This window comes from Mobula birostris, chromosome 7, assembly GCF_030028105.1.
Source record: "Mobula birostris isolate sMobBir1 chromosome 7, sMobBir1.hap1, whole genome shotgun sequence".
Taxonomy (NCBI): Eukaryota; Metazoa; Chordata; class Chondrichthyes; order Myliobatiformes; family Myliobatidae; genus Mobula; species Mobula birostris.
Genome location: NC_092376.1, coordinates 128,450,072 through 128,465,001, shown reverse-complemented (window position 1 = coordinate 128,465,001; position 14,930 = coordinate 128,450,072). Strand labels below are relative to the sequence as shown.

The 14,930-nt window shown below is 41.2% G+C and overlaps 1 protein-coding gene across 6 annotated transcripts in view; it reads right to left on the bottom strand.

Annotated features, from left to right (window-relative positions):
* Positions 1 to 14,930, bottom strand: part of sh3pxd2b (SH3 and PX domains 2B) — a 318,737-nt gene that overhangs the window by 101,841 nt on the left and 201,966 nt on the right. For all 6 annotated transcript variants that reach the window (XM_072263727.1, XM_072263730.1, XM_072263725.1 and 3 more), the window contains exon 5: positions 14,104 to 14,195. In XM_072263727.1, the coding sequence (XP_072119828.1) occupies positions 14,104 to 14,195 (92 nt within the window). The remainder of the gene's footprint in view (positions 1 to 14,103; positions 14,196 to 14,930) is intronic.

Below are 14,930 nucleotides of genomic sequence, written 5' to 3'. Positions count from 1 at the left end.
GAGATCAGTGGGGAGGGATGGGGGGAACGAATGGACAAGGGAGTTGTGTAGGGAGCGATCCCTGCGGAATGCAGAGAGAGCGGGGGAGGGAAAGATGTGCTTAGTGGTGGGATCCCGTTGGAGGTGGCGGAAGTTGCAGAGAATAATATGTTGGACCCAGAGGCTGGTGGGGTGGTAGGTGAGGACCAGGGGAACCCTATTCCTAGTGGGGTGGCGAGAGGATGGAGTGAGAGCAGATGTACGTGAAATGGGGGAGATGCGTTTAAGAGCAGAGTTGATAGTGGAGGAAGGGAAGCCCCCTTCTTTAAAAAAGGAAGACATCTCCCTCGTCCTAGAATGAAAAGCCTCATCCTGAGAGCAGATGCGGCGGAGACGGAGGAATTGCGAGAAGGGGATGGCGTTTTTGCAAGAGACAGGGTGAGAAGAGGAATAGTCCAGATAGCTGTGAGAGTCAGTAGGCTTATAGTAGACATCAGTGGATAAGCTGTCTCCAGAGACAGAGACAGAAAGACCTAGAAAGGGGAGGGAGGTGTCAGAAATGGACCAGGTAAACTTGAGGGCAGGGTGAAAGTTGGAGGCAAAGTTAATAAAGTCAACGAGTTCTGCATGCGTGCAGGGAGCAGCGCCAATGCAGTCATCGATGTAGCGAAGGAAAAGTGGGGGACAGATACCAGAATAGGCACGGAACATAGATTGTTCCACAAACCCAACAAAAAGGCAGGCATAGCTAGGACCCACATGGGTGCCCATAGCTACACCTTTAATTTGGAGGAAGTGGGAGGAGCCAAAGGAGAAATTATTAAGAGTAAGGACTAATTCCGCTAGACGGAGCAGAGTGGTGGTAGAGGGGAACTGATTAGGTCTGGAATCCAAAAAGAAGCGTAGAGCTTTGAGACCATCCTGATGGGGGATGGAAGTATATAAGGACTGGACATCCATGGTGAAAATAAAGCGGTGAGGGCCAGAGAACTTAAAATCATCGAAAGGTTTAAGAGCGTGAGAAGTGTCACGAACATAGGTCGGAAGGGATTGAACAAGGGGTGATAAAACCGTGTCGAGGTATGCAGAAACGAGTTCGGTGGGGCAGGAGCAAGCTGAGACAATAGGTCGGCCAGGACAGGCAGGTTTGTGGATCTTGGGTAGGAGGTAGAAACGGGAAGTGCGGGGTGTGGGAACTATAAGGTAGTGGGGCAGGAGCAAGCTGAGACAATAGGTCGGCCAGGACAGGCAGGTAAGAATAGTATAGAGTGTGGCCACAATACTAAGAAATGGTGTATGTTTAATAGTTCTATTACTATTTTGCCCCCTGCCTCGAAGCCTAGGTGTATAATATCAAATAATAGTTAGAAAAATATAGCCACAGTAAATAGAATCATTCAATAGACAGCAACATTATCAGACAGAGAGGTCGTTTGGCCCATCAAGTTCTTAACGGGCTCCATTGCGTAACCAACAGCTGAAGTTACCTCCATCATCATCCCTTCCAGAGTCCACCAGCTGACAGGTGCTCTTACACATGTTGGCCAGGAACCAAGGGTTGCCCTGGATTACAAATGTGACACAGGATGTTCAGCTAATTACTACTACTACTACTACTACTACTACTACTACTACTACTACGTCGACTCAGGCCTAGGGAGCCGGCGTCGGGCACGATGATGGACTCTCCACTTTTCCCTCTCCTCATCAGTGTGTTCAGTTCATCTGCATTAGCCGCGCCACTGTCTTCTAGGAGCGTATTGACCATAGTCTTGGGAGGGCGCCCAGGGTTCATCCTCCCGTGCTTGGGCTCCCATATGATGACTAGGCTGGCAGGTAGCTCAGGGTGGTGTAGACAGTGCCCCGCTAGTTGCAGTCTTCCCCCCTCGATTTTAGTGGTGTGCACCACTAAATCAGCTAATTGGAATAGGGCAATCTACTGTAATTCCATAAACCAATGTTTACCTTTTCTCGATAAATACCAATTTCTTACCAATTAGCTCCATAACCTGCATGGAAACTTTTCAAATCTCTCTCTGACATTCACATGTCCTGGGTGTTTGAAATCTCTAGATTATTGCTTGTCTCCAAACTAATTTTATTTATCTAATTAAAGATTATGTAATTAATCAACTTAGTTTATGGTTCTTTTGAAAAATTTAATTTGATCAAGTAATTAAGGTACATTACATTAATATTTAACTGTACTTAAATTCATCCACACTCCCCTACCTAAAGGAGTGATTATACACCCCTTTATTTTAATAGCAACAAAAATTAAATACTGCTTTGGATACTGTTGAGGGGGGGGGGGGGGTGTTGACCTACAAGGCGAAAGCTGCAGTGACCAGGTCTCTGGCTCTGTGGTTCAAGAGAGAAAGTGTAGAAGTTGAGAAAAATAATGCTACAGGATTCAACATTAGGCAAACAGACAGGAGATTCTGTGGATATGGAAGAGATTCCCAGATGATACGTTGCCTCCTAGGCCCCAGGATTAGGGATGACTTGGCTCAGGTCCACAGTATTATTACTGAGGGTGAGGAGGTAAGCAGCCAGAAGTTATGGTACACATTGGTGCCAAGGGTATAGGTACGAAAAAGGGTGCAGTCCTGAAGAGTGAATATAGGGAACTAGGTAGAAAGCTAAAATGCAGGACCTCAAGAATAGTAATTTCTGGATTGCTGTCTGTGCCACATGCCAATGAGCATAAGAAATTTCAAAGTAAATGTATTATCAAAGTACATATATGTCACCATATGCAACCCACATATTCATTTTCTTGCAGGCATACTCAATAAATCCATAATAGAATAATAACCATAATAGGATTACTGCACCAACTTAGGCATTCACCAATTTGCAAAAGATAAAAAAAATATGCAAATATAAAACTAAATAAATAATAATAAATAACTAAGCAATAAATATTGAGAACAGGAGATGAGAAGTTCTTGAAAGTGAGTTTGTAGGTTGTGAGAACATTTTAATGATAGGGCACATGAAGTCGAGTGAAGTTTTCCCCTTTGGTTCAAGAGACTGATGGTTCAGGGATAATAACCGTTCCTGAACTTGATGGTGTGAGTCCTGAAGCTCCTTTACCTTCTTCCTGATGGCAGCAGCAAGAAGGGAGGAAGTCCTGGGTGGCGGAGGTCCCTGATAATGGATGTTGTTTTCCTGCATCAATGCTTGGTGCAGATATGCTCAATGGTGGGGAAGGCTTTACCTGTGATAGACTGGGCTGTATTTTTTGTAGGATTTTCCACTGAAGGGCACTGGTGTTTCCACACCAGGCTGTGATGCAGCCAGTCAATATGCCCTTCACTATACCTCTATAAAAGCTTGTCAAAGTTTTGGGTATGATGCTGAATCATCGCAAACTCCTAAGGAAGCAATGGCGATGCTGTACTTTTGTGGTAATTGTCCTTACATGGTGGGCTCAGGACAAGTCCACTGAAATAACAACACTGAGGAATTTAAAGTTGCTGACCCTCTTTACCGCTGATCCTTTGATGAGGACTGGCTCATGTAATAAAATGATATGGCAAATTGTGGCTGGAGAATTGGTGTAGAGGCAAGATTTCAGACTGGATCTCTTCTGGGGAAGGGATCACCTGTACAAACAGAACAATAGCGGGGAACCAATATTCTTGCAGGCAGGGTAGGTAGATCTATGGTGGTGGGGGGGGGGCAGTTAATCAATGTTGGCAGGGAGATAGAAACTGGGGGATGGGTCAGAGGATGAAGCAGTAGGTATAAAGGTAGATGCAATTTGCATATGTCTTGATACTGTGAAGAAGGAAAGGCAGTGGATAGAGCATAAATGTAACCAGTTGGATAGGTTAAAATATGTCTACTTTAATGCGAGAGTTATTAAAAACAAAGGTGATGAACTTAAGAGCACAGATCAGTATATTCAAATGACGACATTATGAGCATTACAAAGTCTCATCTGCCACAACGGCAGGAATGGATGTAAAGAAAGACAGGGAGAGGTAAAAGAGGTGGGGTGTGACTTTGCTAATCAGGAATAGCAGCATAGCATCAGGAAAGGCAGACATGGTGGAGTGATGGTCTACACAGGGTCAGCACGGGTGGAAGTTATAAACAGGAAGGGAGCAATCACTCCGCCATGGGAGAATTCTACAGACAACCAATAGCAGCAAGGACATTGAGAAACAGATTAGGAGGCAGATATTCGAAAGCTACAAAAGTAGCAGCTTTGTTGTCATGGGTAACTTCAACTTCCATAATATTGATTGGCATCTTCTTAGAGCAAAAGGTTTAGATGGGGCAGTTTTAGTTAGGTGTGCCCAGGAAGGATTCCTGACAAAATATATCGATAGACTGACTAGGAGAGAGGCCATACTGGATCTAGTACTAGAAAATAAATCTGGTCAATAGATCTCTTGATGGGTGAGCGTTTTGGAGACAGTGACCACAACTCCCTGATCTTCACCATAGCCTTGGAAAAGGTAGGAGAAGATGGTATGGAAAAGTACTTAATTGGAGGAGGGCAAATGATGATGCTATTAGGCAGGAACTTGGGTGCGTAAATTGGGAACAGATTTACTCAGCAAAATGTACAATGGAAATGAGGAAGTTGTTTAGGAAGTACTTGCGTGGGTTATTGTAGGTTTGTCCCATTGAGGCAGGCAAAGAATGGTAGGCTGAAGGAAGTATGGCTGACAAGGGATAGAGAACATCTAGTCAAGAGGAAGAAGGAAATGTAATTAAGGGGTAGAAAGAAAGGATCAGATAGGGCTCTTGAGAATTATAATGTAGACAGGAAGAAGCTAAAGAAGGGAATTAGGAGAGACAGAAAGGATGTTGCACGGATTGGAGGCCATGGCTTATGAGGAAAAGTTAAGAGAGCTGGGTTTTTTCATTCTGGAGAGCAGAAGAATGAGAAGTGATCTGTGAGAGGTGTATAGCATGATTACAGCCATCAGTAGAGTGGACAGCCAGCACCTTTATTCCCAGGGCAGACATGACTAATACGAGAAGGATTAATTTTAAGGTGATTGGAGGAAAGGGTAGGGGAGATATTGAGGAAAGGGTAGGGGAGATATTAAAGGAAAGTGTGTGGTGCAAGGTGTGATGTTAGAGGTAGATATGGTAGGGACATTTAACAGACCCTTAGGCACATGAATGAAAGAAAAATGGAGGGTTTTGCAGCAGGACAGCATTAGAATCACATTGGAGTAGGTTAAACAGTAGGCACAATATCGTGGGCCAAAGTGCATGCACTATGCAGTACTGTCGATGTTCTACAGTTCACTTAGTTAACTCTAGAATAAAAATGGCAACTATTCAGGTCTGTTAATAAAATCCCCATCAGTATCAGAAATCTGTACCTGCAAGACAAGAGGTTACAGAGCTCTGAGATGTAGATAATAGGGAAATATGTGGAAGGTAGCTGTGGAAATCTGCGGGCTTGTGAAAAAGTATCAGTGGATAAACTATCTCATGAGATGGAGACAGAAAGATCCAGAAAAGGTAGTGTCAGAGATGGACCATGTAAATAGGATAATAAGGTAGAAAGTTGGATGGAGGATGTGACATCAACATGAGAGACCATTTCAACATACATATTCCATCATATCTAATAAGCCTTCTGTTGCCAACTGCCAAAATGGATATTAAGGTGTTCAAGTGAAAATAGGTGAATTGCATTTAATTTTTGTTGTTGTCATGCTGGAGCTAAACTTGTATAGGCTTCTATCCCTAAACACTCAAGACTGAACTACTTTCATACTTGTTTAGTCATAATCCCAGGGATCCATCCTAGGTTCAATATTAGCTAATTTTCATAGCTTCCAGTTTAAACAACTAGTGAAAAGGCACAAATGCCAACAACGTCAACAATTATACCAGTGCCTAAGAAGAATAATGTGAGCTTCCTTAATGACTATCACCCGGTAGCATACACATTTACAGTGATGAAGTGCTTTGAGAGTTTGGTCACAACTAGACTGAACTCCTGCTTCAGCAAGGACCTGGACCCACTGCAATTTGCCTATTCCCACAATTGGTCAACAGTAGATGCAATCTGTATGGCTCTTCACACGGCTTTAGACCACCTGGACAACACAAACACCAATATCAGGATGCTGTTCATTGACTGTAGCTCAGCATTTAGTACCGTCATTCCCACAATCCTGATTGGGAAGCTGCAGAACCTGGGCCTCTGTACCTCCCTCTGTAATTGGATCCTGAACTTCCTAACCGGAAGACCACAATCCGTACAGGTTGGTGATAACATCTCCTCCTCACTGACGATCAACTGGTGCACCTCACGGATGTGTGCTTAGCCCACTGCTCTATTCTCTACATACACATGACTGTGTAGCTAGGCATAGCTCAAATACCATCTATAAATTTGCTGACGAGACAGCCATTGTTGGTAGAATCTCAGCTGGTGATCAGAGGGCTTGCAGGAGTGAGATTTGCCAACTAGTGGAGTGATGTCACAGCAACAACCTGGCACTCAGCATCAGTAAGACGAAAGAGCTGATTGTGGACTTCCAGAAGGGTAAGACGAAGGAACACACACCAATCCTCATAGAGGGATCAGAAGTGGAGAGAGTGAGCAGTTTCAAGTTCCTGGGTGTCATGATCTCTGAGGATCTAACCTGGTCCCAAGATATTGATGCAGTTATAAAGAAGGCAAGACAGCGGCTATACTTCATTAGGAGTTTGAAGAGATTTGGTATGTCAACAAGTACACTCAAAAACTTCTATAGATGTACCGTGGAGAGTATTCTGACAGGCTGCATCACTGTCTGGTATAGGGGGCTACTGAACAGGGTCAAAAGAAGCTACAGAGGGCTGTAAATTTAGTTGGCTCCATCTTGGGTACTAGCCTACAAAGTACCCAGGACATCTTCAAGGAGCGGTGTCTCAGAAAGGCAGCGTCCATTATTAAGGACCTCCAGCACCCAGGGCATGCCCTTTTCTCACTGTTACCATCAGGTAGGAGGTACAGAAGCCTGAAGGCACACACTCAGTGATTCAGGAACAGCTTCTTCCCTGCTGCCATCCAATTCCCAAATGGGCATTGAACTCTTGAACACTATCTCACTTGTTTAACATATTTTGTTTGTTTTTTTGCACGATTTTTAATCTATTCAATAAACGTATACTGTAATTGATTTATTATTATTATTTTATTTTGCTTTTTTTCTTCCCTATTATATACTGCATTGAACTGCTGCTGCTAAGCTAACAAATTTGACATCACATAGCGGTGATAATAAACCTGATTCTGATTCCGATTCTGCCGTCAAAAGGGAGCAGAGACAATGATCCCAATTCACAGAAGAGAAATATGCTGATATAAGCAGTAATTAAGAAAGTTAGCATGGTGTTAACATTTATTACGAGAGGATTAGTTGCAAGTTAAGGAGGTTATTCTTAACTAATATATGGGACTGGTGAGACCACATCTTCAATATTAGTCTCCATATTTAGGAAAGATTACTAAATTGATAGAAATTATGGTGGTTTGCCTTTAGCAGAAAGGTTGGACAAGCTAAGTTTATATCAACTGGTTGGCTTAGAAGAGTGAAAGGATATTTGATTGACATATACAGGATCATGAGGGGCCTTGATAGAGTAGATACAGAAAGGGTGTACCTCTTGTGGGAAATTCAAGAACTAAGGGTCATTATTGAAAAAGAAAGAGTCACTATTGAACACAAGTGAGGTAAGCATGTTTCTTTCCACAAAGTAATGTTCTTAAATACCTTTAACACAGAGAATAGTCATATTTTTGATAAGCAAGAGTGAAGGGTTGCTGTGACTGAATGGAATATAGAGTTGATGTTATAATCAGATTGGCAGACATGGAGCCAAGTGGCTACTCCTGCCTTTCCCATTATGTGTAAGTCTAATTGTGATCCTAGACTACAACAGTATGCTTGCATCCAAAATATCCAAGAATGGGTAATTGTTTGAAATTACTATTCCACAGGAAAATGGGGATAAAATCAAACATCACCCAGAACACATCACGGCACCAGATTTGACAACCCAGACAAACCAGCCCAGCAGAGTCCTTCAATATCACCGGAGCAGAATCCTGCCAGTCCCTCTCTGTGAGGACTTGTGAGGATATTTTCAGACAGTCTAACTATTACCCTGACAGGAAGACTTTAAATAAATATCCTTCTATCATGTACAAACTTTGTACTTTTGGAGGTGAAGAAGAGCAAAAACATTTCAAGTTAGCCAAGAATGAAAGTTACAGCTTGAAGGCAGGAGTGATATAGTAGTTGTTCTCAACTTTAAAAAAGAGTTCAGATGATTTCATGTCTGGATTTGCAGATCTCAGTGTAATCCCAGGATAATTCAAACAAGATAGGTATATCCCAAATGTGGTTAAGAAAGAAATGTAAGGGCTTAAAGCTCAATAACTTTTTGTAAGGTGATCTTCATGCAGAAATGGAAAAATGCTGGTGTGTTTCAAATGAATATTCCAGAACAGAATTTCAATTGCATCTTTCAACAAAATTGCTGATGAGTCTGGCAAATCCACAAGTTTCCATAGTTTCCAGGATAATGACAGTCAAACAGATTGGCCCAGAGCTTGCAGTAGTGTGACATCTTGATTTCTGCTCTGTTGGTTACACTTTTCAAAGGATTGGGCTATGTTGACCCATCTTCCCCCTGCTCAGAAAACTCACCTGTGGCTTTTGCACCCCTGCACTTAACCGGACTGAATGAGGATTTTCTTTGCTTGAAGGCACTCCATCATCCAGATGGCAAAAGAAAGGTTGCAGCAGCCAATTGCAAAGCTCCCAGCCCCACAAAAAAATCCATGATAACTGGAAAAGCTGGAGTTGGAAACTAAGCCTGCTGCAAAAACTGCTCACTAATTTTAATAGTTCAGATGATTCTGACATTAAGGGGCATCCTTAAAAATCAACATGTAGTTACATTTATTGTAAGGTTAACTAAGGGCACATTTGCACATTAATACAGAGGCCATCGTTAATTGGGGCAGTCACTTATTTGGGGCAACTCTTAAAGAACAAAACTTAATTGAAAAAGTAACCTGGACCCCCTTCATTTATTTGGGATACTATGCTGCTTAATTGGGACAGGACACCGTTGCTGAACAATTTTTAACTTGCATTAGGCATGTGCACTTGTGTGGTCATTAGACAATATACCATGCTTAGAACAAGCTGTTTTTAAATAACATGTATGCTTGTGTTATGTTATCCATTTGGGCCAACAGACGCTGACTCAAACAGCAGTGATCCTTGATCATTTTATTTTTTTAATCTTCACTTTAAAAAAATTTCACACCCTTGCCAAGATCCCACGAAAAGATTTGACACCAGCTGAACAAATTACCCGGGGCGTCTGCGCTGATTTTGTTCATTTATAGTCAATCAAAAGAACATGGCAGCTTAAGCTGGATGAATTCTTCTGTCGTTAACTATTAGGAACTAGTACACAGTTTTATAGTACTGTAGTAATATTGGTAGTGTTCTACTTTGTTCTGTATTTTATTTAAATTTATAATTTGATACTCAGTTAAACAGTAGTTTGTCCTTTTTATACCTAACTATTTCAAAGAAACTCGAGCTCATTTGGACAGATGCTTAACTGGGCCAAAGTATACTGGTCCTAATGTTTCCCAATTAATTTGGAATGCACTGTATTTATAAATATTAAACTAAGAGTAAAGTCAATGTTGCAACAAATTCTTTGCCTCCTAAAACACTGATCTGGCACAGAATCCTAGAGAATTTATTTGCGTAATGCTGCGGATCCCAGCAGCATCGAACTCTGCTGTATTCTGGAGAATTCTCTGGTCAAACGAACTGAAACATTTGGCCCTCTGAACTGGTCATCGAGACTCAAAATGCCTGATTTTCACACTAAGCACAGGTTTGACAGCTGGAGTCACCAAATTGATTCATGATTCAGTCCAATATTACTCCTTTCACTGCATGTTATAAGAACAAGATGGAAGCTTCTGAACTAGAGCAATATGATGAATGAGTTAATCAATATTTCATAGTTTTAAGCAAAGGGATTTAGGGAGGAAAAATATGGGTCAACTATAATGAAAAAGGAAAACAGAGTGAAAGCAGGAACAAAAATTCTTCCTTTAATCTGAATTTGGTAAAACTGTAATAATTTACTATCTATTGGACTAGAACTATCCAGTGTATGTTGTTCCTTTTCCTGTTGATATTGGTTTATTGTTGTCACGTGTACTTAGATACATAATTTTTGCTCACGCACGTATTAAAGACAGATTATTGCATACAAAATGACCTTGAGCTAGTCATTCCTACGATCACTACTCAGAAGCTGGTGGGTAAACTGTCCTTGTTGGGTGTCAACACCTCCCCTCTATAACTTGATCTTGGACCTCTTGACAGAGAGACCTCAGACAGTCTATGCTGGCGACAACATCTCTAGCTCCATCACAATGAGCACCAGTGCCCCTTCCCAGGGGTAAACATTCCACCTGCCGCTGTTCACACTGCTGATGCGCCACTGTACCGCTAGATTCAGCTCTAAACACATCACTAAGTTCGCTGAAGACACACAGTGGTTGGCCTCATCTGCAGCAATAATGAGTTCGCATACAGAGTGGAGGTAGAGCAGCTTGTGGATTAGTGCGAACTCAACAATTTGAGTCTCAGTGTGGACAAGACTAAAGAGATCAGTGTGGACTTTAGGCTGACCACTCCCTACTACGCAACAGTGGCACCTTCATAGTGAGAGTTAGGAGCACCAAGTTTCCTGGAGTGCACATTACGGATTATCTCACCTGGTCCCTCAACACCACCCCTTTGGTCAAGACAGCACAGCAGTGCCTCAACTTCCTCAGGAGAATGAGGCGTATGAGGCTCCCCACTCCAATCTAACCACACTCCACCGGAGCACCATCGAAAGTGTCCTGACCAGCTTAAAACGGCCGGCATGAGAATTGCAAGTCATCTGATCTCAAAACCCTGCAACGGATTGTGAGGAATATTGAGAGAATCATTGTGCTCCCCCGCCCCCCCATCCAGGGCATACAGCAGAAACGCTGCATTAACAGAGCCCTTAACATTGTCAAAGATCCCTCCTGTCTGTCCCACAATTTCTTTGGCTTCCTACGGTCAGCAGAATGTACCGCAGTATAAGGGCAAGGACAGTTAGGCTGGGTAACAGCTTCTTCCCAAAGGCTGTGAAGACCTTGCTACCACCCAGTACTTTTTATTTATGATTTAGCAGTGATACTTATGTTTATTTAACCAAATGTCATGTATGCACTTCATGTCATCTACAGAGTCCTTTGGTTTATATCTTTTATATTATTCTGTTAATAATATTTTATGAGCTCTATGTACTGTGTTTGCACCTTAGTCCCGGAGGAACATTGTCTCATTTAACTGAGTATATGTGTCTAGTTAAATGACAGTAAACTTGACCTTGAAAAGAAAATACAGTGCAGAATATAGTGTTGTAGTGACATAGAGACTGCAGCGCAGGTAGACAAATAAAGTGCACTGGCCACAATGAGGTAGATTGGGAGATCAAGGTTTCAAGATGTTTAGCATTGCAGACAGTTGAAACTCATCAAGATTTCTGCATTGTAGAGAGGCAGCCCTTTAACCTTCAACAGTGAACTTAACAATAAACATACACATCTATAAAGGTCCCAGGCTGCTGAAAACAAGCAATCCTTTCTGAAGCTACAGGGGAGGCAGCAAGAATCTACCAGCAATTTACAGGGCATCTCTTCTTTATCCCATGTTGCTAATGTCATATATTAGCAATTTAAATAATCAAACTCTGCTCTTTTTGCAGCAAAATGTGGGCTAGAGATTGCAGTCAGCTCTTAGTCGCTTCATATGAAACTCTGCACCGAATATCCTTGAGCTGTCATGATAGTGATTTGCAATTACTGCTCCTATTAATCAGAAGAACTACCTACATTATTAGAACTATCATAATTATGGTAAATTGGCTTGAGCTGCTTGGAAGTTGCTCTCTGTATTTTCCAGCCAGTGGTGAAAGAATACCTCTCACATCTGACAATAGTGAACATTTTTCACAATGGACACTTAGTGTCAACTTCCATGATGGTTTTACATTCCACATTAATGGTAAAATATCTGTGGTATAGAGGAGTAATGAAGATAACAATAATCACAAGAAATGTATCTTACTGAATATAAACACTCACAATTATAATTCACCTTTTAATTCTTTCACTGAATTCTTTCAATGACTAGGGATAATTACAGGAGTAGGGATGAAGATGAACTGTATGAACTTCAGAAACTAAATAAAAATTAATTTTATTGTTTGAGATGGGGGTGGGTGGAGGGAGGAGAAGAGAGCGAGAGCGAGGAGGAGGAGGAGGAGGAGGAGGAGATGAAGAAGAAGAAGATAAAGAAGAAGAAGAAAAAGAAGATGAAGAAGAAGCAGCAGCAGCCGCCTTAACTCAGCACTGGAGCTATCGGGGCACCGTCCCTTGATGGTGTTTCCGTAGTGAGACATTCTTGTTTTCACGAGTCCGAGTTGCCAGCTCGACGCTCAACCTGATTTGGATTCGAACTCGGGAACCTTCGCTCCGGAGTTCGGTGCTGATATTATTGCGCCACCAAGCGGGACTAATTAATGGAATGGAGGGAATAAATTTATCCAGGCCTAAAGGGTTGTATTGCCATTAAAAATGATTTAGTGCTGCATTAAAAATAGAGTTACACCTCATTCAACGAAGTTTAACATTTCCAATAACGTTTTCGCTGTGAAGGAGAATGAAAGTACGATGTTTATATTAACTTGCTAATTTTGTCCTGGAGTAGGTACCGAAAGTGAAGTTCACATTTCTGTTTGACTGCACACAGAGACACCAGATGTTGCTGTCAGTTTGACACAACTGTAAAATCCAGTCCAATACCATTTGAACCTGTGTTTTTATTGAATTGTTTAAAGTAGAAGTACCCAGCCATTTCAGATGCATGCTCCACAAAAAAACATCAGTGCGATTTGATAAAGGATACAAATGCCCTCAACTTTGCACTATCAGTAGAGCATACTGACTACTATTTTTAATCTAACCTCACCGAGCTATATCCAGCACAAACTTGCTGCCTGCCAGAGGTCAACTACTTCAGCAGATAGTCCGTAAATAATTTTACATTCTTCACTGAGAACCATAGGTATGTCTTTCTTCTCAGCATTTACTGTATTCTTCACATTCGTTATGTTACTTTGCTTTGTCATGTAAGTTTCAGAAAGTAGAAGTTCATAGTTAGAATAAATGTTTCTCCAATGAGATGGTCCTTATTTAAGCAATGACACGAGAGCGCTATCATATCACATGTAAAATGTGGATGCCCAAGCATCTGGTATTATTGATTAACATCTGGTTACAAAGCAGGAAAACAGGAACAGACAGACCTGTGGTACTCCAAAATGGGAAGCATGAAATTGTTCAGAGATGGAAAAGGAAGGGAAAACCACAAACAACTTTTAGCCCATATTGTTAAAACCAAGTTTATTTCTGTTCTCCTTTCATGAAAAAAAGTTGATTGCTGCTGGATTTTCTCAGCATGTAAAGTGCATCAGTTAAGTGAGCATTTTTTCATGCACAGAAGAGTAAGTGTTTATTCATGGAGCATCATATAAGTCTGTTAGATCTTCACCCAATATTCAGAAAGGCTACTTTTCAACAGGAACCAAATGATAATCAGGAGTAGGAAAAGAGCCTGATTTTCTCCATCTAAATCAAAGAGTATTACAATTTTCTACTTGTTGTGCCCTTATTTGCAATTTTACAAGATAACCACACTATTCTGAAATACATAACAGTTCACTATTTAGAACAAAATGTAATATTTGTGATAATGAGTATTATTTTTTCATATTTATCTACTATATCCTTATGATTAGGTTTAATATCACCTGCCGTAAAGATAACAAATTTCATGATATATGGCGGTGATACTAAACCTGATTCTGATCTTTAGCAATCTCTGTTGCTTCCTCAAGACAAATAACAGACTAATTTTCCAAAATATCAAACTTCATACTGTTTTCCCAGCATTGTGTCGATGTCTCAATAATTAAACCCCAACGTGGAATTTACCACAATATACTCACTCTTTTGGTGGGTTTAAGTCTTCAGGTCTTGTTTCAAAAAACTGGAGGACTTCATCACACTGTGAGATATGAGCTGGAAGTCGGATCAGGGCCTGCAAAATAATCAGAAAGCAATGAGCAATGAGAAAAGCTTTATTTTCAGATCTATTCATTGAAAAGAAAGCTCAATAAATTTGAGTTCTTGACACTACTTTGCCAAAATTCAAATTTCGACTTCAGTGTTAATTAATTAATTAATTGAGCTAAAGCGTGGAATAGGCCTTCCCAGCCCTTCGAGCCATGCCACTCAGCAATTCCCCGATTTAATCCTAGCCTAATCACAGGCAAATTTACAATCACCAATTAACCTACCAATCAGTATGTCTTTGTTCTGTGGGAGGAAACCGAAGCACCCGGAGGGAACCCCACACTGTCACGGGGAGAATTCCTTTCAGACAGCAGCAGGAGCTGAACCCAGGTTGCAGGTACTGTAAAGCGTTGTGCTAACCACTACGCCACCGTGCTGTAAACTTCCATTGTTGCAAGCAATCAAAAAATATTTTCAGATTGTACTCCATCTACCATTATGAAAACATCCACATTTCACAACTTTCTAATCAAGTTATTGATTCAAAAAGACATAAATGTGACACAAATACACAAATTTTAAATGATTGCTGGAGAACCACATTTTGCAAATAACACTGAGTTCAAGTATCTTGCTTCGCTCAGGCATGGAAAGATAAGCAGTAGTGAAAATTAAATGATAATGTTGCAAATACAGTTCAAGATTCTTTCTTCAACATCCTTCTCTCATCCACCTGGTTTCACCTATTACCTGTTATTCT